The sequence below is a fragment of the Plasmodium yoelii genome, assembly GCF_900002385.2.
Source record: "Plasmodium yoelii strain 17X genome assembly, chromosome: 9".
Lineage (NCBI taxonomy): Eukaryota > Apicomplexa > Aconoidasida > Haemosporida > Plasmodiidae > Plasmodium > Plasmodium yoelii.
In genome coordinates, this window is record NC_036181.2 from 358600 (window position 1) to 381701 (window position 23102).

The following is a 23102-nucleotide window of genomic DNA, read 5'->3' on the forward strand; positions in this document are numbered from 1 at the left end:
AAATGAATAAAAAGATATAGCCAATTATAAAGACGTTTTTTTTTTTTTATTAACACACAAAAAAAAAGGCTTACTTTAAAAAATACTAAATACAATTTTATTCATGGTTATTCTCTTACTAAATGGAATAAAAATTGACATTTGTTATTGTACCATTTTTCTATATTGTATAATAATTTTTTTTTTTTTTTTTTTTTTTAATATCTTAAACTTGAAATATTTGAAAACAAAATGGAAGAATTTCCATTTTCTTCGTCACTTGATCTTTCCAACCTAAATAAAATGCTATCATGTAAAAATAAATAAATAAATAAATAAATAAATATATATATATATATATATATATATATGTGTATGCTAAATTGTGATTCTTCAATTTCAACAAACCCCTTATTTCTCTTTTTTTTAAGATGAACAATTATACGAAGTAAAGAAACATATTTTACCTGAACTTTTAGAAAATGGATATAAAGGTTATTTCGGAAAAATATGTGTAATTGGTGGAAATGAAATATATTCTGGAGCCCCATTTTTATCGGCTTTAACCACACTTAGATTAGGAGCCGATTTATGTTTTGTTGTGTCTTCAAAGGAATGTAGTACACATTTAAAAAATTATAGTCCCGAATTAATTGTATATCCATATCTATACACAAATAAATTTCCAAAAGAAAAAAATAATTATAAAGATTTAGAAAATTGTGTAAAATATTTATCAAATAGAATTGATAGTTGTGTTATTGGACCAGGACTTGGAAATATAGACAAAGAAACAGAAAATTGCTTAAAATATATTATTGATATATTTATAAAATCAAATATATTTTTAATATTAGATGCTGATATTATTCAGTTTATTATTACTAATACATATTTATTTAATCTTGTTAAAAATTATAAGAACTGTATATTTACCCCTAATAAAAATGAATTTAAAAAAATGATATATTTTTTAACTGAAAAAAAAAATATACAATTTAATAATCTCTATACAAATCAAATAATATTATATGGTCATGAAATAATAAAACTATTTAATGGACCCAAAATATTAATAAAAGATTCTAATGATATTTTCATTTCAAAAAACCTTTTTTTTATTTCTTCAATTCAAAATCAATCATTCAAACGCTTGGCAGGCTTAGGTGACATTTTGGTATGCCCTCTTCCTACACCTCATTTTGACCCATTTTGACCTATTTTGACCCATTTTGACATATTTTTTTCACATTTTTTACCTAATTTTGACCTAATTTTTCGTCGATTTTTTCCACCTATTTAGACGGGGCTTTTGGCTGTGTTCCTTGCCTGGGGGTCCAAGAAAAAAGAGGCACTTTTACCCGAAATTAAAGACAAATTTTTAATTAGCGATTTATGTGAATATCACGAATATTTAGATGCCATTTCAACTTTCAATGCATCATATTTACTCAAATATATATGCAAAGAAACTTTCAAAACATTTCACATTGGTATGATTGCTACAGATGTAATAAATAACATTCCATTATATTTCCAACAAATTTATTGTGACCAACCCAAGAAAACAGATGAATCTATAGAAAGGTAAGAATTATCGTATATAATGACACTAAATTGTGCATTTTTTCCATCATTTCCATCATTTTCAACATTTCCAACTTGCCCGACCCTTTTGCTGGCTTGCTCACTAATATGCAACCACGTTTGAAGCATCTCACAAATTTTCATAATGCCGAAAACGAAACTCTCTATCGATTTAAAATGTGATGGCCGAAATTACCAACAGTTCAAAATGGATAAAAAGAAAGACAGCTAGTTTAAGTACAACTAATAAACAAATTTTTAAATAATTCCGAAAATATTTTACTAAACAAAACAAATAATAATAAAGAAACATAAAAATAGCGGAAAGCCTAAAAAGGATATATCAGGCAAATACGAAAAATTCAAAAAATTGCAAAAAAATACGAAAATCGCAAAAAATAAGAAACATTTTAAAAATTCAAAAAATTGTGAAATTGGGAAAAGCCCAAAATTATGAAATGTTCCAAAAATTTGAAGCCCCAGATTTTGACTTCCAATTTTGACGTCCCAATTTGACGTCCCAATTTGACGCCCCAATTTGACGCCCCAATTTGACGTCTCAAATAAATTTTGTTTAAATTAAACCGGGGACTCGACTAGCCAAATGGCTTTAATCGGTCAAGTTTAAAAATAATATTTTTTTCGTTAATTAGCTAACTATAGAAAATGTCATTAAATCTTCATGTGGAACATTATATTGGTAAAGAGTTTCTTCTGTCTCTTTTTTTTTATACCATTTTGGAAATGTATAATGTTCATAAATAGTAGAATTATATTCAGTTGATCGTGTCATCGAAATTGTGTCATCTTTTGTTGTAATTTCTATAGACCCACCAATAGGAATAGTTTGAAATCGAATCGAAAGATTAAGTAATAATTTTTTCCAAGATTTTGGTAATTTTTTTGAATTTTTTAATATTAATGCTCTTTTATATCTATTATAAGTAGACAAATATAATTTTTTTTGTTGATACATATGTTTTATATAATTTTTATCAATATCTGAATAAAATAAACTTAAATTATTAGAAAAAATTGAATGAAAACTATCTGTATATTCATTATAATCTGTTAAAGAAGCAGGATAAAAATATTCCTTTAAATCTTCTAAATCATCTATATCATTATTATTTGAGTTTACATTTTTTATCATATATTTTTTAAAAACTTCCATTTTTTTTTTTTCAAATGTAAGATTATAATTTCTTAAATTACTTAAACTAACACCTAATAAAGCAGCTTCTAAATCATCTCTAGGTTGTAAAAATTCTTCTGCAGAAAGACGAAATGTACCCCAATGTACTCCAATAGCCATTTCAGCTCGAATATCTCTCCATATTTTTACAGATTCCCATGGATGTATATGATGATATTTTAGTGAATTGTTTGGTTCATATGCTCCTATAGATATAGCAGCAAAATCAAAAGGTCCATGCAATTTTCCAATTTTTTTAAACTCTTCAAAATCATCTTTTAAATATGCAGTATCTCCAGAAAAATAAAATTTTGATTTAGGTCCTTTTAATATTAATGAACCCCATAATGATTGGTTAATGTCACTTAAATCACCTTTTCTACCTGACCAATGTAATGCTGGAGCATATATAATTTTATATTTATATACATCTGTATCACCTTTTTTATTATTCCATAATCCATCTCTACATGTAAATTTATTATTATTTATCCAACATGATACCCATCTTTCATCACCCCAAGATAATTCATAAATTTTATCTGTTTTACAACCTTCTTGTATAAAAAAAGAAGTTGTACCTTCCGGTACATACCACATAACATCTTTAAATTTTTTTAATTTGCATAAAATTCTTACATCTTCTTCCATTATATGATCATTATGATTATGTGAAATAAAAACGGCATGTAAATCATCAGGAAGATTTGAAATGTTACATGGAGATTTTGATATACGTTCACCTAACCCACCCATTATTTTTATGTTTACCCAATTTATTAAAGATCTTGCAATTCCTTTAAGACTTAATAATTCGATTTTAAAAACAGGATCAACTAATATTTTGAATCCATCGACAATAACTAAACCAGTTGCATGCCCTAACCATGTATAATGTATTCCATAAAAATTGGGTTCATTATTTTTATTATTTTTATATAAACGTTGGGAAAAATCTGATTTTATAAATTTAGGAGTTAAAACAGGCATATCTTTTCTTAAAATTATTTCATTAACTTTTTGTGCTTTCCTATGATTTTTAAACCATGTAAATAAAAAACCATAAAATTTCGCATTTTCAATTATTTTTTCAGCATCATCTTGTGTTATTACATCCCAAGGATATATATATTCTTTATCTATTTTTATAGCTTTTGTTAAACTATGAGGTGATATAGCTTGTTTTAAAAAACTACGAAAATAAACATACCATTCTGTAGACAAAGATCTTTGATTTATCGAATAGTTTAAACTTGTATTTCTTAAATATTTCATATTTTCTAAATATACACTTATATAATTATTATCAATAATTTCACTTCCTAACATTTTTTTTAAATATATTGTATTTCTACTTTTATCATTTTTTATATATATGAAATCATTTTCAAAATTATTATCATCATCATATATATCTCCATCAAATGACCCTCTTATTAAATATTTAAAAATATTACTACATTGTCTTATATATTTATTCAAATTATAATAATTTGGTTTTTCACATTTTTTATTTCCATCATAATTTTCTATTATTTCATCCCAATTATACCATATATCTATCAAGCGATTATAAATTATATTTAATAATATAAGAATAGTAATAAAATATATAATATTAATAGTTTTTTTTTTTTTTTTTAAATTAAACAAACTTATTTTTTTCTTTTCTTTTATTTTATTTTTAACCCATTCTTTATATGATGATACATGATGAAAATTACAAACTTCATATTTGTCATTTTTTTTTTTATTTTCATCCTTTTGAATTTTTTCATTATTTATATTAGCCATATTTTATTTTTAATTTTTTTCATTTTGATACAAATCAATTATTAATTCCATCATAAAAAAAAGAAAAAAAAAAAAAAAATAATCATCAAATGCTATAGCTAACCCTTACCATAAATATATCAAATCATATAAATAAATATGTATGTAATGTATATATATGTATATGTAAATATGCATATGTAAATATGCATGCCTCTTTGCATTAAATGTTTAAAATGTGTACACTAAACTGCTTCATTTTTCTCCTCATTCTTTTGTTCTATTTTTTTTTTTTTTTTTAAGATATCATGTTCTTTAAAATAAATTCAAAGCGTTTTTTTTTAGTTTTTAAATGGATTTACTAGCATAATAAAAATTTACACTTTTTTTATAATTTAAAAAAATATAAAATAAAATTTATTTTGTCAAATCTTAAGAAAATGGAAAGAGCATAATATGATTGCCGCGCAAATTAAATATTCTTTTTTTTTAAATCATTCTATATAGAAATTTTCGAAATGCTAAATTGTGCCTATCAAGTGTTTGGCGTGTTTGTGAAGTTTTTGCCATCTTTGTGAAGTTTTTACCATCTTTATGAAATTTTTAGCATCTTTATGAAATTTTTAGCATTAGATATTTGCTCGATTTAGTTTCCGTTCCCTATTTATGTATGCACAGTGCATGCCAAATAGGCACTAGGCGATGCGCGGTCTGGTAGTGGCTATTTTTATTTCGACTATTTCTGTTTTTTTTATTTTTATTTTATCAGTTTTGTTTTGTAATTAATTTACATTCATCAAACAATTCGCATGAATATGCCAATATATATAACCAAAAAATGTAGAATAAAATTGAAAAGTAGTATAATATAAATGTAAGCCAAATTCAATGAAATCAAAATTAAAAAAAAAATGAAAAATATATTAAAAATGTAGCTTATATAAATATATATTTTACACAATTCAAATTTTATTTCAAAAAAAAAAAAATTTTTTTTTTTTCATATTTTATAGAGATAAAAATATTGTGTGCATAACTAAAAATATTGTTATGGCTTTAAATTTTATTTTCTATTTTTCTCAAAAAAAAAAAAAATTAAACAATAATATGTACATGATTATTTTGTATTTCGAACATAGTTATAATAATTATCCAATTCCTTTTTTTCTTTTTTATAATTATTATCTTTTATAATACTACTTTCTTTTTCTATCTGTTTTATTTTCCTTATTTGATTTTGTATTTTTTCTTTTAACAGCCATTCGTCATTTTTTACAACTGTTAATTGGCTACCTGAAAAAAAAAAAAAAAAAAAAAAAAAAAAAAAAAAAAAAGCTACATTCACATATTTTCACACACAATTATTTCTAATGTACATGAGTATACACGTTTATGCTATTTTTATGATATAATTATGGATATATTTTTTATTTTATTAATAAATACATATTTGACCTTAGTTTGATTACTTACTCTCAATTTCGTCTTTTATTTTCAAATAAATATCGAGAAAACATGTTTCGTCATATACCATTATAGACTTTAAGCTTGATGCCATAATTTTTGTTTCATAAAAATGTTTAAGATATTTTGTAAAATTATTGGTTATTACTTTACATAAATAATATATTATATATTTAACATTCTACAAAAAAATATCAATTTTACACAAATTATGAATATAAGACAAATTTTAATATCTCTACATAATATGTATGTGCATAAATATAATCATATATATATGCTAATACAATTTCGAGCAATTAAACTTTTTGAAGCACATACCATGCATTCCCTTTTTTCTAAATTGCCCTTTTGAATTTCTATCCAGAAACCCATTAAAGTTTCAAGTAATAATTTATTCCTTTTTGTATAATTTTTAATCAAATCTAAATTATCATTTTCTTCGAAACACTGAAACAATAAGTGTAGTATCTGTACAATGTTTCAATAAATAAAGAAAAATATAAACTTTTATTATTATTTTTAAATTAATTTTAAAATGTATATTCGAAAATACACAAAATATATATAATATGATTTATCTACAATTGAATTAATTAAACTATTTTTTTTTTTTTTTAAATATATAATAGACATGTCATACCACTATTTTAATTTTTAAGTTGCTCCTTTTAAATATTCTTAACAAATTATCTAAGATATTATTTTTTAAAAATAACTTAAAATTATAAAACTTATTTAATAAAGACATGTTTAAAAATTTCAAAAATATTAAATAATATAATTCATTTTGAAGCATAAATTCTTTTTCTTTCAATTCTTTATTAATAACATAATAAATATAAGAAGACATATGATTGGTTTTATCTTCTACTGATTTGATATCATTTTTTATATATAAATATAAAATTCCCAAATAATATGTCTTTAATAAGTTTCTTATTTGCTTCTTTTTAACATTTTTTAAATTATCATTTTTATCTAATATATAATAATTATTATGAACAAGTAATATGAATTTGTTTGTAAAGCACATTTTTATTAGTTCCTCATTATTAAAGCTAACATAAAATACCACCTCTAAATGTTTGGAATGTATATCACCATCTTCATTATTGTCATTATTAATATCATTATTATTATTGGCTTCTTCCATTTTTATCATTATACTTTTTATAATTTCATTTACCATTTTTTTCTTCTCTTCTAAATGCCCACTAAAATCATAAGTCCCTATTTCTTTTAAAATATCAACACACACCAAATGTAGCGATTTTTTTTCACCTGACATTTAAGAAAAAAAAATATGAACAAGTCAGAAAAATTGTAAACAATCGTAAATTGTGTGCATATTTTTTATTGAAAATATATCCATTTATGAACATTCAAAATTATACATATAGACAAATTATTTTTCAATATAAATATATTTTTCGCTGTTTTAATCATACCATCAAGGATAGGAATATCATGACATAAAACATTCAAAGAAAATTTTATAATATTTTTTATCAATTTTATACATTCATTTTTTTTTTCCATTACTTGGCTTGATATTTCATCTTTCAATATATTCTCACTCTCTTTATTCTCTTTATTCTCTTTCATTCCAAAAGGCTCGATGCAACTGTCTATATTTATTTCGGGAAATGGACAAAACATAAGTTTCATAATAGTTCTTAAAATACAAAATAAAATACAAAGAAAATCGTCCAAAAAATTATCAAAATTTTCGATTTCTTTATTTTTAAATGCACAAATATTTTCTATATATTCTATCATATTATTTAAATTATGAACAAATGATATATCTTGATCATGTAATAATTTTTTTTTTTTTAAATTAAATATGAATAAATGAATGTAGCTATTTTTATTTTGTATTATATAAAATATTAATTTTAATAAACCTATACAAGTTAAATTGGGACTTTTCTTTTTTATTTTTATCAAAATATTCTCTAAAATTTTGTTAATATAATCAAGTTCATTTTTATTTACTAAAAAAGCTATATTGTCTTTTTTATTTCTTATAACAACATTTATAATACTTTCAATAAAAAAATAATATTTATTATTATCATCATTATTATTTAAAAATATTTGATAATTAAATAAATCTATGATTCCACATCTAATTATATCATCATCAAATTCTTTATGTCTAGACAATATAAGTAAAATATTAATGATATATTTATCTGATTCTTCATAATTTAAATATAAATTTACTAAACTTTCCATTATCTTTCCTTTTGATATTAGCATTAAATACAGATCTTTACAGTAGTTCGATTCTATCATTCTGTGAATTGTCAGAAAATGTTAGAAATGTCAGAAAATGGTAGAAAATGGTCAGAATGGTCAGAATGGTCAGAATGGTCAGAATGGTCAGAAAATGGTAAGAAATGTTAGAAAATTGTCAGAAATGTCAGAAATGGTCAGAAAAATACACAGTTCGAGCCTCACCTTAATGCATATACCAGAAAATTTGTCAAATTCTTTACAACCCCTATAACTAAGTTTTGTATACTTTCATTAGTTAATTTTGAAAAGGTTGAATCCGATTTTATATTCTTAAAATATAAACTCAACTCAAGAATAAAAAAAAAATATAATTTAATTTCTTCAATATATTGAGAATCCTGTTTCAATTTTACATTTATAAATCGGTTAGACATATTTTCTATATGTATAAATAAAATTTGTTCGAAAAAAACATTTTTTTTTTCTTCTTGTTTAAAATTAGTTATAATTAATTTTAAAAAGTTATTTAAATTCACAATTTCTTTATATCCAAAACATTTATATGTTTTATAAAAATTCAATAAAAAATTAATGATATTTTTTTTATTATCATCTACTATATTTTCTTTTTTTATTATATCACAAATAAGTTCGAGATTCATTTCAGTCGTTTGGGTTATAAGCATATTATTGATTCCTATATTTTCTCCATTTATTATTTCCATTTTTTAGACATTTAAAATTTCTCTATATATGCTTATAATATCTTATACCTTTATATATCTACTTAAGTGTAGACAAAATAGAAAAAATTATGAACATGTTAATAAGTTTAAGAAATTTATTCATAACTTTAATTTATTAATAGAATAAAGAAATTGTCTCAAAAAATAAAAATAATAATACTAAATATATGTCTATCAAATAACTATTACATCACATATTTTAATGCTTAAATATATATGTGTATCAAGTTAATAAATTCGCGAAATAAATATATAAAATAAATATATAAAATAAGTACCTTTTTGCCGTCTTTTTTATCACAGCTTTTAGCTTCTTTTTTTTTTTCCTTTTTTTTCTTCTTTTTTTTGTGAAAAATATCCCAAATTAATATATCGAATAACCATTTTTTCATGAGCTTTAATTTAGTATTAAAAAGATATGAAAATGGATAAAGCAATAGAAAGCCAACAATATAATTCGTCAAAAATAAATATAAATAATATACATAATATAGAAAATATTCAGATTCCAAATGATGAATATATATTTTCCGAAATTATAGATAACAGAAAAGATGAAGAAATATATTTTATCAATAAAAATGGAAATGAAAATATTGAACCTTTAAATATGACTAGCATTAATGAAGCACAAAAAGAAAGTAATTCAAAAAAAAACAGCATAGATTTTGAATCTTTAAATCAGAATATTTTTAGAATCAATGTCTTATCAAATGAAAACTGCAAAAATTGTAATGATACATGTAGATGTAAAAGTTCTAATCAATTAGAATCCAATATTATGGAACAAAAGGAAAATAGTAATATAAAAAATCGAAAAAAAAAAAATATAAAAAATTATGAACATGACATAAATAAAAGTAATCAATCAGATAACTACAGTTATGAATCTGATGAAAATTATATAGATGATATAAATAATATTTTAAAAATAAAAACTCAAAAAATTGAAAACAAAAATAGGTCTACATATATATCACAACATAAAGAAAGAATAAAAGATAAAGTTAAAAAAAAAAAAAAAAACTATTTAAAAAATAGCTTTTTAACAACAAATAAAAAATCAAAAGAAAATATCAAAAGAGCTAGTATAGCCACTATTATGTTACAAAATTTTTCAAATAGTGACACAGAAGAAACTAGTGATTGGTCAAATAAATCTAATGATTTATAATTAAATTTTAAAATATTATTTATTTTCATATTCTATATTTTTAATTATATTGTATATATTTTTTTTAGACATTATTTATCCATATAATTTGTAATTTTGTATTTTATTTTTTACACCATTTTCCTATACTCTCTTTTCAACATAATTTAAACATTCATTTTTAATTATAATAATCATATTAGTAAAAAATAAAAAACTAAAAGTAGCAACGAACCCTTGTTCGTATACACACACGTAGTTAGTTTTATCCTTTTCTACTTTTCTCCTTTTATCCTTTTCTCCTTTTCTACGATTATAACAATTTTTAATCATTTTGAAGTGTTGAAGTGTTTATCTCCTATTTTACATTTTTCTCTTCTTTTATCATTCCCCTAATTAAAGAATCTACATTTTCAAAATGTGCACAATAATAATATATGCACGCATAAGCTCATATAAGCTCATATACTTAATATAAAATGGACAATTTTTTTCTCACATTTTTTTTCTCACATTTTTTTTCTCACATTTTTTTTACACATTTTCTCTTTTTTCACATAATCTCACTATTTAATTATCTGAAAATTTAAAAATAAAAATGCAAACTTTTTTTTAATTAAGAATGAAACAGGATACAAACATTTATTTTTATAATAAATAACTTGAAGGATATTGTAAAAAAAAAAAAAAAAAAAAAAAAATGGAAATAAATAATTTAAAAGGAGAAAAATTAAGTAATGTCTATTTATATAAAAATGGAGAAATAAAATTAATAAAAGAATTGGAAAATGTTTTTATTAAAAATATATGTACATGTAGTAATAGCATAAATATATTATTAAAAGATGAAGACAATATAAATAAATATAATAATACATTGATTCAAATAAATAATGAATGTACTAATTTGAAAAATGGAAAAAGTTATATAAATATTTCGTATACCAACACTCATACCAACACTCATAGTAATGATTATAGTAATGACTATAGCACCGCTTTTATTAATAATTATGTCGATTCTGATCTAATTTTATATTCAATTCATGAGCCAAATCAAAAAAAAATAAAAGTAAAGACAAAAACAAATACACAAATAAGCATAAACGATTTAAAAAAAAAACTTATAAAAACGGAAAAAAATAATGTTTGGGTATATTGCCTAAAAAAAAATCAACTTGATACTAAACAAGACAAGGGAGAAAATGAAGAGAGTGAAAATGGAGAAAAAAATGGAGAAAAAAATGAAGAGAGTGACGTATGCACAAAGTATATTCCTACAAATTGTAGGGAAGTTTATTTTTGTTGTTCTAAATTTTATGCAATTAATGATAAAAATAATATTTGCCAATGGGATATAGATATATCTAATAATACAAATATGATAAGATATAATTATTTATCAAAATTTATAAGTTATATAAAATTTACCGAAAAAATTATAGACATATCCTGTGGTTATAATCATGCACTTTTTTTGTCCCAAAATAAAAATTGTTATGCAATTGGTAATAATAATATTTATCAAGTTTCGAATCAAAAAACTAAATATTTTGATACACCCCAATTAATAAAAATTAATAAAATAAAATATATAGCTGCTGGACATTCACATAATTTAATTTGTACTTACAAAAATGAAATATATGGTTGGGGAAATAATATGCATAAACAAATTTATCTTGATCAAAATTTTGTAAAATCTCCAAAACTTATTTTGAATCAAGCAATATGGAATAGTATTAGCAGCCGAACAAAAAAGGAGAAGACAAAATTGAGAGAAATAAAAAAGGTGGAAAATTGTGAAAATTGCCAAAGTGGCGAAAGTGATAAAAATTGCCAAAGTGGCGAAAGTGATAAAAATTGCCAAAGTGGCGAAAGTGGTCAAAATGAACCAGTGAAAGAAGTAAAAAAGGGAGACAAGTTTGAGGTAAAAAAATTATGTTGTGGATTTTCCTTTTCTTGTATTCTTATGAAAAATAAAAATTGCTATGTTATGGGTGTCACTGATTTTATGAACAATCAAAATGGAAAAGAAACAAAAATAGAGACATTTAAAAAAATTAATAAAAAAAAAAAAGTTGATAATATTTTTTGCAATTTTTTTGATATAATACTTGTAGAACATCTTAAAATTACAAAAGTATTCCCACCTATAATTAACCCAAAATTAGACACCAAAATTCATCTTTTTTTTAATTTCAAAATAAAATCGAGACATAATTTGAGACTACAATTAGCGAACCAATCCTTATATAATTGTAAAAATGGAAAAAAAAATCATAAAAAAAGTAGTAACGAACAGAGTGACGAACAGAGTGATGAAAAAATAAATATCGATTTTCATTTTAACTATGAAACAGACCAAAATAATGATTGGGAAAAAATAAAGCCATCGCCAAAATCGCCAAAATCGCAAAAATCGCAAAAATCGCAAAAATATGATTGCAATCGAAATAGCCAAGATTACTCTTCGGTAAAAATTGATAAAAAAGATAGAAATAAAAAATTATTAATTTATTTAATTTGGTCAAATATAATCCTTAATTATAATAAAACAATATATGTATCAGAATATGAAGGAAAAATAAAAAATATATTTCCAAACAATTTTGCCTTAATGAAAAATCTTAAAATAAAAATAAAAATAAATAAAGTTCCTATACATATAAATTCAGATTGTATATATGTTTTATATGAATATGTAGATGAAAATAATAAAAATAAAATTTACAAAATAATTAAAGGAGTTATGAATAAAAAAAGAACAGAAATATATTCAAAATTACCAATATTGTTACAAAATGATATTAATTTTAAACAAAACAATATATATTTACCAACTAACCAAAATAATGACACATCTGAAAAAAATGATACCTTTTTAAAAATGTGTAGTTATGAAAAAGACAACCATAATTATATACATACATTCACAAAATGTAATGTATATTATTCATTTGGTTTTAATTTTTATAAAAATTCATTTTCTATGTTATTTATAAAACCAGAAATATTAAATATATCACCAAATACTGTTAATTTACATGAAAATAATATTATACATATTAATATGGCATATCTTTCAAAATCTTTTAAATTTATATATGTAATTTTATATAACACTAATCTTAATTTTATAATCACAAAAGCTTACTATCATCCATATACAAATAATTATCGTTTCACAATACCACTAATTTCGACTACATCATTTAAGCAGCTTCAGCAAGGTATCCAAAAATGGCAAAGTAGTAAATGGCAAAGTAGTAAAATGACAAAGTAGAAATCGTTTGTATTTATGACCCTATACATGTATATGTATGAATATGTATATGCATGCACCTACGATGCTAACCCAACTTTGCATATTCTTATAATTTTTTTTCACAGATTCTATAGATTTCCATGTCTTTGCTTCCTATAACAATGTCGAATACAGTGAAAATGAAATTAAGTTGACTGTTGTAAATGTATAAGGGTTTTCCCCACTTATTTAAGCCTAAGGAAGCATAAGATACCGAAATAAACTCCCATTTGACAATTATATGTATACAAAAGATATTCATATTTAATGTTTCTATATTTTTACATTTTTTTTAAATATTTAGTGACATATTTTTAAGTCTGTGCATTATGAATGTGTCGAAAAAAATAAAATAAAATAAAATATAATATATATAACACAGATATATATATATATACTCATAAATAACATAAAATTTCAAAAATGAAAAACAAGCAATGAATTTATATTTTCCAATTATTAATGTATGCAATACAAATCGCCTAATTTTCAATTCTTCTTAATCTTATATCTGCAAAGTGTGAAATAAAAAAGGCCATGAAATGAAGTATAAAATAGTGTGGATGTATATACCAAAAAAAAAACAAATAAATCATGAACACTGCACGAATAAATCATGAACACTGCACGAATAAATCATGAACACTGCACGAATAAATCCTACATCTTCCACATCCAACTTGCGATCATTGTTCATTTCTCCTTGACCTTCTTCGTCAGATTCGTCATCCAAAAACTCTACACCATGTTGGCCATCATCATCAAATATATCAGTTTCATTTATTTTGGCTGTTTCGGGCAATTCTCCATGTGCCTTTAAACTTCTTGCTTCATCAGGCGTATATCTATAATTAAATTTTAAAAATGAGTAAATTAAAATAACGAAAATATAGCCAATAAATTATAAGAAACATCTTAAATTCTGTACATGTACATATGCACATTCGTAAAAACTTACTTTGCTATAACGTCTGCTTTACTATCTTGATAGTCTCGTAATGAAACTAAAATTATATCACCAGAATTTATCCAAACCCTCTTTCTCATTTTACCCCTATGAATAAATATAAAGTTAATCATTTATTTTTACAACACGCTTGTTCATTTATTTTTGCATTTATTTTTACATTTATCTTATAATTTACTCATTATTTATTTATTTTTTTATTCAAACCTAATGTGACATAGTCGCTTAACTCCATCAAAGCAATGAGCTTCCAATCGTCCATTTCCCAACATTCTCAATACTTGAGCATATTCTATATAAAAAATTACATGTACAAGTCATACAAATTTTATGTAAACAATATATATGTTCATAATATTTTTTACAAAATATATGTACATGCATAATATTTATATGTTATAAATTTTGTGTAAAATATATTTTATCACGCCTATGTGTGTGTATGTACAATAAAAAGGTCTATGCATTATATATAACCTTGATCTTCTTCCTTGTATAATAATTCTCTTTTTTCTCCTTCATTGTCATTTTTTCCTCTTCTTCTGTTTTTACCTCCCTTACCTATATTTACAATTACCAATAATTAAAAAGAAATGTATATATAATAATATCGCTAAAAGTTATATTTACATTGCTATTATATTTTATGTATGTCTATATTTTTTTAATAAATTATATTGCATGTACATATAAATTTATCGCTTTAAGACATTTATGTATTAACTTGTTCATAAAAAATAAATTTCATAAACTTGTGTGCAATTACATATAATGCAAATAAATATGTTAATCGAAATCTATTATAAAAAATAAATTGCTATATAATAATTTTTTATAACCTTTATTTTTTGGCATATTTAAAAAATATTACATAAAAAAATTGTTTTTATTAAAAAAATATATAATTTTGTGTTATCTACAAATATTATAGAATTATCCCCTTTCTGGACAATTTGCTTTTTACTAAATTGTAATATTATTGTGTTGTTTTATTGACGTGTTTAAAAAGTTGAAAATGTAAATGTTTCTAACTAGCACGACAAATATATATATATATATATTTTTTTTTTTTTTTTTTTTAAATGAGATATTTTAGCTAGTGATATGTTACATAATACAACAGGGTTATTATATGGGTATTTGAAATGTTTTATTTATCTAATATTTTGTATTTGTTTCTTACTAAATGCAAATTCTTCAAAATTTTCATAATTTATTTTAATTTTTGTGAAATATAAATATACAAATTATATTATCAATAGTTATCCTATTTTAACTCGTCTCGACAAAATGCCTTATTATTCTTTACTACTTATTGTGCTTTTTATTAAAAAAAAAAAAAAAAATAATAATAAAATAATAATAATAAAATAATAATAATAAAATAATATTGACTAAATATTATAATCAACCAATTAATAAAGTATTCAAGTTTAAGGCTTGTGTAATTCGATATATAAGTAAAAAGCTGCGTAATTGCTAGGCGGATTTGCAAAATAAATAAATATTTGAATATATACTTGTTTATATTAGTATGTATAGGTATATACATTCACAAATGTAACGCATAAATTCAACAGCATTCTATCAAATAAACATATATTTAATACTAAATAATTCATATATATAAACTTGTTAATGTTATTTTTATTAATAAAATATGCTTATGTAAAAAAATACAAAAAAGTGACTGCCGCAACTATAGAAAAAATTTTCGTGTTATAAAAAGCACATCGAAAAAATAATTTAACAAAAATATTAAAAAAATTTATAAAGTATCCATAAAAATTATTTTTTAAAATTGTAACTATATACTTATATATATGCTTAGTAAAATGCATTCCATGTGAATGATTTTTTTTTTTTTTTTTTACTGGGGCTAACGAAAGGTCACATATATATAATAATATACATACATATAATATATGAACATTATATAATTGTATTTTAGCTATATATTAACTATTCATAAGCTGCGTTATTATATACGGAATATGTAATATGCTACAATATATACATACATACGTTTCAAAAGCAGTATATATTTTTTATTTTTAATTCATGGTTATATATAAGCCTATATATTTGTAATAAGTAAAAAAAGAGGCGTTATTATAACAGTCACCACAATAATATATATATTTTTTATATTATTTTTTTTATCAAAAAATTCACATATTTTTATATATATAAGATAATAATAATAATACATGTAAAAACAAAAGTGTTCCTATTTGTAAAATGGCATGACCAGAAAAAAATCGCCGATCCCTATAATCACAAATCAAATCAAATCAAATAAAAAAAATATATAACTTAAAAAAATTACCATCAAAAATTGCCAAAATACCAAAAACATCAAAAACATCAAAAATTGCCAAAATACCAAAAATACCAAAAATTGGGAATATTCTCATATACTTTTGTTATAACCTGATTTAAGTACATTTTCAACATTTTTATAAATCTACAAAAAAATTGTATTAAATTATTTTTTTGTGCAAATTGCTCAAATAAATTTTATTACAGTTTCCAAAACAATTAACAGATTAATATACTGCACACAAATACAAACATATTAAAACTGACCATAAGAGATAAACAAACAAATCAGCAAATATATTTGACCTGTATGTATGTGATAGTTGGTTAGAGATATATTGCTTGGTCTGTTTAAAAGGGAAACTAAAAAATGATCCCTGAACATATCGTCACAAATCAGGGCTAAATATAAATTGTATAAAATAGGCGAAACAAAGCAGACGAAATAAGCCGACGAAATAAGCCGACAAAATAAGCCGACAAAATAAGCCGACAAAATAAGCAGACAAAATAAGCCGACAAAATAAGCAGACAAAATGAGTAACATAAAATATAAAGACCAATTCGTTAAGATGAGCCAGGAGGGGCCTAGAAATGCTACCACTACAAATTTTTATGGTAGCTATTTTTTAACAGAAAATGAGAATTTTTTTGATATAAAAAAATTTGAAGAAAACTTAGAAATGAAGATAATAAAAAATGAAGAAAACTTATTAATATTAGAAATAAAAAATTTAAATGTATCAATAGCTAATGCATTAAGAAGAATTATGATATCAGAAGTACCTACAATTGCTATAGAAAAAGTAAATATATTTCAAAATACAGGAGTAATAGCAGATGAAATATTATGTCATAGATTAGGGTTAATACCCTTCAAATTTGATGCAGATTTATTAAATTATAAAGATCCATATGAAAAATATAATAATTTGAATTGTTTTTGTTTTAAATTACATGTAAAATGTAATTCTATAAATAATAATAAAAATGGAAATGAAAATTATCAATGTATTTATTCTAAAGATTTAAAATGGTGTCCACTAAATGAAGAACAAAAAAAAAAATTTGAAAATAATCCACCAAAAGTTGTTGAAGATAATATTCTAATAACCAAATTAGGAAGTGGACAAGAAATAGAACTTATTTGTTTTTTAGAAAAAGGGATTGGAAAAACACATGCAAAATGGTCACCTGTATGTACTGCTGTATATAAAATGTTTCCTAGTTTTAATTTTGATGTACATGAAAAATTTACTAATTATGAAAAAAAAGATCTAGTTACTATATGCCCAAAAAATGTTTTTGATATAGAAGAGAGTGGAAATTTAGTTGCAAAAAACCCTCTTGATTGTTCATCATGTAGAGCATGTATTGAAAAATATCCACAAAAAATTACATTTCAAAAAACAAAAAACCATTTTATTTTTACTGTTGAATCAACAGGCTGTTTTCCTTCTGCAGATATTTTTAAGAAAGCATTAAATATTTTGAAAGTAAAAGTTATAAATGTTAAAGAAATGTTAGAAGAACAAACATCTTGATATTTTCTCCTTTTTTTTTAAAAATTTATTCGTTTCAACCTTTTTTTTTTTTTTTTATCTTTATTGTCAAATCAAATTAACTTATTTAAATCTTACAATTGCGATTTGTGTATCCATATTTCAAAACTTTTATATTTCCACAATTTTCATAATTTTTATTTATTGTTTTTAATGCATACAAGTGTACACACCTTTAATGTGTATAAAAATATATACGCAAATTAATACTATCAGCGTTTAAGTTCATAAGCATACTATTTTTTTTCTACATGTGTGTGTGCATTATTTTTGTATTTCATTTATATTTTTTCCAAGTTTCCAATTATTTATCATTATTTTTTGCGTATTATTCATTTATAAACATATTTTAAATTGTAGCATATAATTAGTTTATTCCATACCTTTTCAAAAAGGAATAAAATGAAAGATACTATAAAATTACAAAAAAAAATGAAATAAATTAAAAATTACATAAATTAAAAATTACATAAACTTAGTGAATAATTGTAACATCCCTCGTAATGCTTTCTACAAATATGTGAAAACAAAAATGATAAATTTTGAAAAAAAAAAAAAAAAAAAATTATAAAAGCTAGCCAAGTATATTTGATTATTTACTTGACTTGTTCAGGTAAAACAAAGTTTTGTTAATAATTACATATAAAAATATGGAAAAAGAAATGAGGTAACAATGTAGACATACAATATATCTCATTCTCACTTTAATATTTAATTAATCATTATAATTAAAACTAAATCCTTTTTTTTTCATTCTTTTTTCTTTTTTATATTTTGCACTTGATATTTTTTCTAATCTTTCTCTTTCTTTAATTTCAGCAAGAAATTCTTTTTTTTTTTCCTTAACCCATAATTCTTTTTTTAATAACATTTTTTTGTTATCATCATCAAGAGCATCCCATTTATCTAATGACATATTTAAACATCTTCTTGTTATAAAAATTTTATCAGATTCATCATATTCACAATTTAATATATAATATTTAATTACCCATTTAATAATCCATGTAATAAAACATATAATCTGTTTAATAATAATAATAATTTTAAAAATATTAACTTTTCCTTGATTTTGATTATTATATTTATTTTGTTGATTATATAATTCTTGTGCTATTTCAATTTCTATACTTTTTTCGATTTTTTGTTTTTCTTTAATTTCATATGTTTTATATTGTGGGTATTTTAACATTATCCTTTCTTGGACTTTTTTTCGAAAGTCTTTATGTTTGGAAAATTTATGAAGAATATTTTTTTGTTCATATTTATTATTTATATATTGAATTAAAATTCCAAATAAAGCTATTAATATTATTGATAATATTACTTTAAATAATTTAAATAAAAAAAGTAAATTTAAGTTAACTATATTTATTATACTATCAGGATTTTTTAAATAATAGTCATAATATTTTCTGCTTCTTTTATTTATTAAAACATTATATGCTTGTACTATCTTCTTTTTCTTTTTTATATCATAGTTTTCTTTTAAATTTTTTAACTGTCGAAAATATGAAGATCGTATATCTTCGATCGAAGCCCTTTCGCTTATACCTGACAAGAGATTGAAGGAAAAAAAAAAAAATAAATCTCCCAAAATAATAAACCTCCCAAAATAAAAAACACAAACACACACATATTTTGAAAATGTCTAATTATTCCAACAATTCAATATTGACTTAATAATTTTGTCATTTTTTTTTCTACTTTTTTTCTAATTTTTTTCTGTTTTTCCTATTTTTCTCTGTTTTTCCTATTTTTTTCTATTTTCCTATTTTTTTCTGTTTTTCCTATTTTTTTCTATACCTAATATGGAGTAGCAATTGTCCTCGTTGCAGTAAAAGCGGCTCACAACATTTTTAAATAAGCAATTTACATTGCTTGTCAAAATGAAAAAAAGCAAAGATATCATCGGAAAATATATTTTCATTTTAATGATAAAAGAATATGTAATAATAAAATAAAAAAATGAAATAATAAATTAAATTCAATTAAATTAGATTAAATTAAATTAAATTAAATTAAATTAAAAGAATGGTTTAGTTTCAATATCAATGCTACATGTGTTACTTCTACTTTTGTGTTTTTTTTAAATATGATTCACATTGTTTATATATATTCCATTTTGTGCTTATTTTCACTCTAAGAATGTCAATAATTATAATCTTATATATCAACAATTTGACATGTATTATCTCTAATCAGCAAAATGTATCAAATAAAAATAAGCCTAAATAAGCTTGAAATAGAAAAATACCAAAATAAAAAAATTAAAAAATATAGTAATATTTTCATACAATAATTATTTAATAAAAATTACAAGAATAAAAAATATAACTATTATATATTAATCCCACATTTGAATTGGTTATGCACATATTTTATTAAAATATTATATTTATTTTTCAAAATGTTCAAAAATATATATTATTTATTATGTATAAATAATATAATATGGATGAAAAAATATATACTATTTATATACTCACATGTATGCATGTATATATTAGTTTAAAAAAATATAATTTATTAAATATCATAAGATCCAGAATAAAGAAAAACCAAACCGGTTTTAAATAGCCTTATACATATATCCTCATTGAAGCTTCAAACCAAGTTAAATATGTTTAAGAATATTGTCATAATTATGCATACATATATATATTGTGTATATATATTATTTTGTATAGAGAAAAAAATCTTATATTTTTGAATAGTTATAGTTAATTTGAGAAAATTGTTTTTTCTCCTTTATCAATTATTTTTTTGTACCGTTATTAAAATAAAATTTCACATTATAGTAAAAAAAAGCTAATTACTATTTTGCTCTTTCACATATCTATCATTATATTATATTACATTATATTACATTGCATTATATTACTATTTTCACAGTTGCCATTTTGTTAAACGATTTTATCGCTATCTTATATTCTACAGTTACGTTTGTTTTTAAAAATATTTCATGCACACACACATTTACCATAAATTTAAAAAACAAACTAATGATGAAAACATAATAATCAGGTATTATAACTACCCACAATGATAAATATAAATTCGTAACAATTATAAAAAATATATAATTAGTTAAAAAAAATTATATAGGAATATATTACTCAAAATATACTTTAGGTGTTTACAATATTGTATACATATATATATACATATATATTCATATATACATATATATTCATATATACATATATGTGTGCTTTATTTGCTATTTTTCCAACTGTTAATATTTATATATTATAAACTTATCGTTTGAGGTTTACATTAAAAAATCAAAGCCATTCACACACACATGTACACACATAATTGAATTATCTTTTTTTTTCTATTAACTGTTCATGAAAAAAAGAGAGGGGGGTAGTAGATTTTATGAACAAGTCAGAACAAAATTGATGTTTTATAATTTGAAAAGCGTCATGCATAAAATAAAGTAAAATAAAGTAAAAACTGAGAAAACCACAACATAATAATGGCGCAATCATAATTCAAATTTAATTCGTACAAATATAAGTAGAATATTTATGTAAGTTGCCTAAATTATTTAAGTTATTCTTTTATATCATATACAAACTTCATATATATTAACCATTTCTTATTAACAAAATGAGTTATAATATTAAAGCCAAAAAAATTATATAACATGTGAAAAAATAAAATACTTAAAATTTCCAGGGATAAATTAATTGATTAATTTATATACAAACACATAATTTTATTTGGATATATAAATTTGTATTTATTTTTTAACAAACAAATTATAATTTTGTTAATAAACAAATACAAAGATAATTTGTTTGTTAAACATGTTTACACCCATTTTAATTTACACAAAGTTTTTTTTTTTTTTTTTTTTTTTTAAATTCAAGTATAGTTGTTCTTTGAATTTATCTAAAAGATATTAATATAAAAAAATGAAAGCAGGATTAATTTGATATAACTATAAAATTTATTACAATTATATATTTATAATTATTTGTGTATATTTAGGCCAACCGTTAATTTATTTTATTCAAATCATCACTAGTTACATCTATAAATTTATTTCGCCTACAACCTCATGTAACAAATTTATTTAAATATAAGAAAAAAAAAATTGTCCTGCGAAATTTAAATATAATTATGTAAAGTACAAATATATTTTTTTTTTCTTTCATTTATTCGCATCTATACAATTTTGTGCATATAAATATTTATATTATTGGCACAAACAAATATGCATATACAAATAGGAGTATATAATATGAGTCTATATACAACATATCAAAGGGTATATACGTAGGTGTATAAATTATAATTTTTTTTAATTTTTTTCCCATGTTTCTATACAATAATATATGCATGTTTATAAAAAATTATTTGAAATTTATTTATAAATTTTTAATATACTTTTTTGTACCCAATATTTGCTGCACATTTTTTCCTTTTTCGATTTTTTCACGTTAACATGTGAAATAAAATTCAAATAGAATGATTAACAAGAAAAAAACGAAAAAAAGAAAAAAACGAAAAGTCCAAGATTGTTACTTTATACATTTTGTAACTTTTCATGGTATTTATTTACTGTAATTAATTTTTTTTTTATTTTTTTTTCTCATCTTTTTTGGCGTTTTAAATATTCTCTATTTTTAAAATTAAAATTAATCGAAAACATTCGAAATTATAGAACATAGATTTTTATTTAAAAAAAAATATAAAATAAATAAAATTAGTATTGTTCTGAGAAAAAAAAATAAAATATTGTAGTTTGTTTTTTGTGTATGTTTTCTTATGTGTGTGTACACACAT

General features: G+C 21.6%; 8 protein-coding genes across 8 annotated transcripts; 4 read left to right on the forward strand and 4 right to left on the reverse strand.

Moving 5' to 3' along the window:
- Positions 1-231: 231 nt before the first annotated feature.
- On the forward strand, positions 232-1570 carry PY17X_0906500 (uncharacterized protein; the record flags this gene model as incomplete). Its single annotated transcript, XM_725417.1, has 3 exons — positions 232-292; positions 411-1156; positions 1283-1570. 3 exons carry the CDS (start codon positions 232-234, stop codon positions 1568-1570), a joined length of 1095 nt encoding a protein of 364 aa, XP_730510.1.
- Positions 1571-2215: 645 nt separating this feature from the next.
- On the reverse strand, positions 2216-4555 carry PY17X_0906600 (oocyst capsule protein Cap93, putative; the record flags this gene model as incomplete). The annotated part of the gene is made up of 1 exon (XM_725418.1): positions 2216-4555. The coding sequence occupies one exon, from the start codon at positions 4553-4555 to the stop codon at positions 2216-2218; it is 2340 nt and encodes a 779-aa protein (XP_730511.1).
- A 1096-nt stretch (positions 4556-5651) lies between these two features.
- PY17X_0906700 (conserved Plasmodium protein, unknown function) lies at positions 5652-8970 on the reverse strand (the record flags this gene model as incomplete). Its single annotated transcript, XM_022955910.1, has 6 exons — positions 5652-5827; positions 6008-6179; positions 6320-6469; positions 6645-7282; positions 7450-8303; positions 8468-8970. The coding sequence occupies 6 exons, from the start codon at positions 8968-8970 to the stop codon at positions 5652-5654; spliced, it is 2493 nt and encodes an 830-aa protein (XP_022812125.1).
- Positions 8971-9415: 445 nt separating this feature from the next.
- PY17X_0906800 (conserved Plasmodium protein, unknown function) lies at positions 9416-10165 on the forward strand (the record flags this gene model as incomplete). Its single annotated transcript, XM_022955911.1, has 1 exon — positions 9416-10165. One exon carries the CDS (start codon positions 9416-9418, stop codon positions 10163-10165), a length of 750 nt encoding a protein of 249 aa, XP_022812126.1.
- Positions 10166-10844: 679 nt separating this feature from the next.
- PY17X_0906900 (conserved Plasmodium protein, unknown function) lies at positions 10845-13623 on the forward strand (the record flags this gene model as incomplete). Its single annotated transcript, XM_022955912.1, has 2 exons — positions 10845-13377; positions 13538-13623. 2 exons carry the CDS (start codon positions 10845-10847, stop codon positions 13621-13623), a joined length of 2619 nt encoding a protein of 872 aa, XP_022812127.1.
- Positions 13624-13956: 333 nt separating this feature from the next.
- On the reverse strand, positions 13957-15273 carry PY17X_0907000 (translation initiation factor eIF-1A, putative; the record flags this gene model as incomplete). Its single annotated transcript, XM_022955913.1, has 6 exons — positions 13957-13962; positions 14116-14296; positions 14410-14505; positions 14626-14710; positions 14896-14979; positions 15258-15273. 6 exons carry the CDS (start codon positions 15271-15273, stop codon positions 13957-13959), a joined length of 468 nt encoding a protein of 155 aa, XP_022812128.1.
- A 2003-nt stretch (positions 15274-17276) lies between these two features.
- PY17X_0907100 (DNA-directed RNA polymerases I and III 40 kDa polypeptide) lies at positions 17277-18284 on the forward strand (the record flags this gene model as incomplete). The annotated part of the gene is made up of 1 exon (XM_724719.2): positions 17277-18284. The coding sequence occupies one exon, from the start codon at positions 17277-17279 to the stop codon at positions 18282-18284; it is 1008 nt and encodes a 335-aa protein (XP_729812.2).
- A 733-nt stretch (positions 18285-19017) lies between these two features.
- On the reverse strand, positions 19018-20232 carry PY17X_0907200 (DnaJ protein, putative; the record flags this gene model as incomplete). Its single annotated transcript, XM_022955914.1, has 2 exons — positions 19018-19856; positions 20109-20232. 2 exons carry the CDS (start codon positions 20230-20232, stop codon positions 19018-19020), a joined length of 963 nt encoding a protein of 320 aa, XP_022812129.1.
- Positions 20233-23102: the final 2870 nt, after the last annotated feature.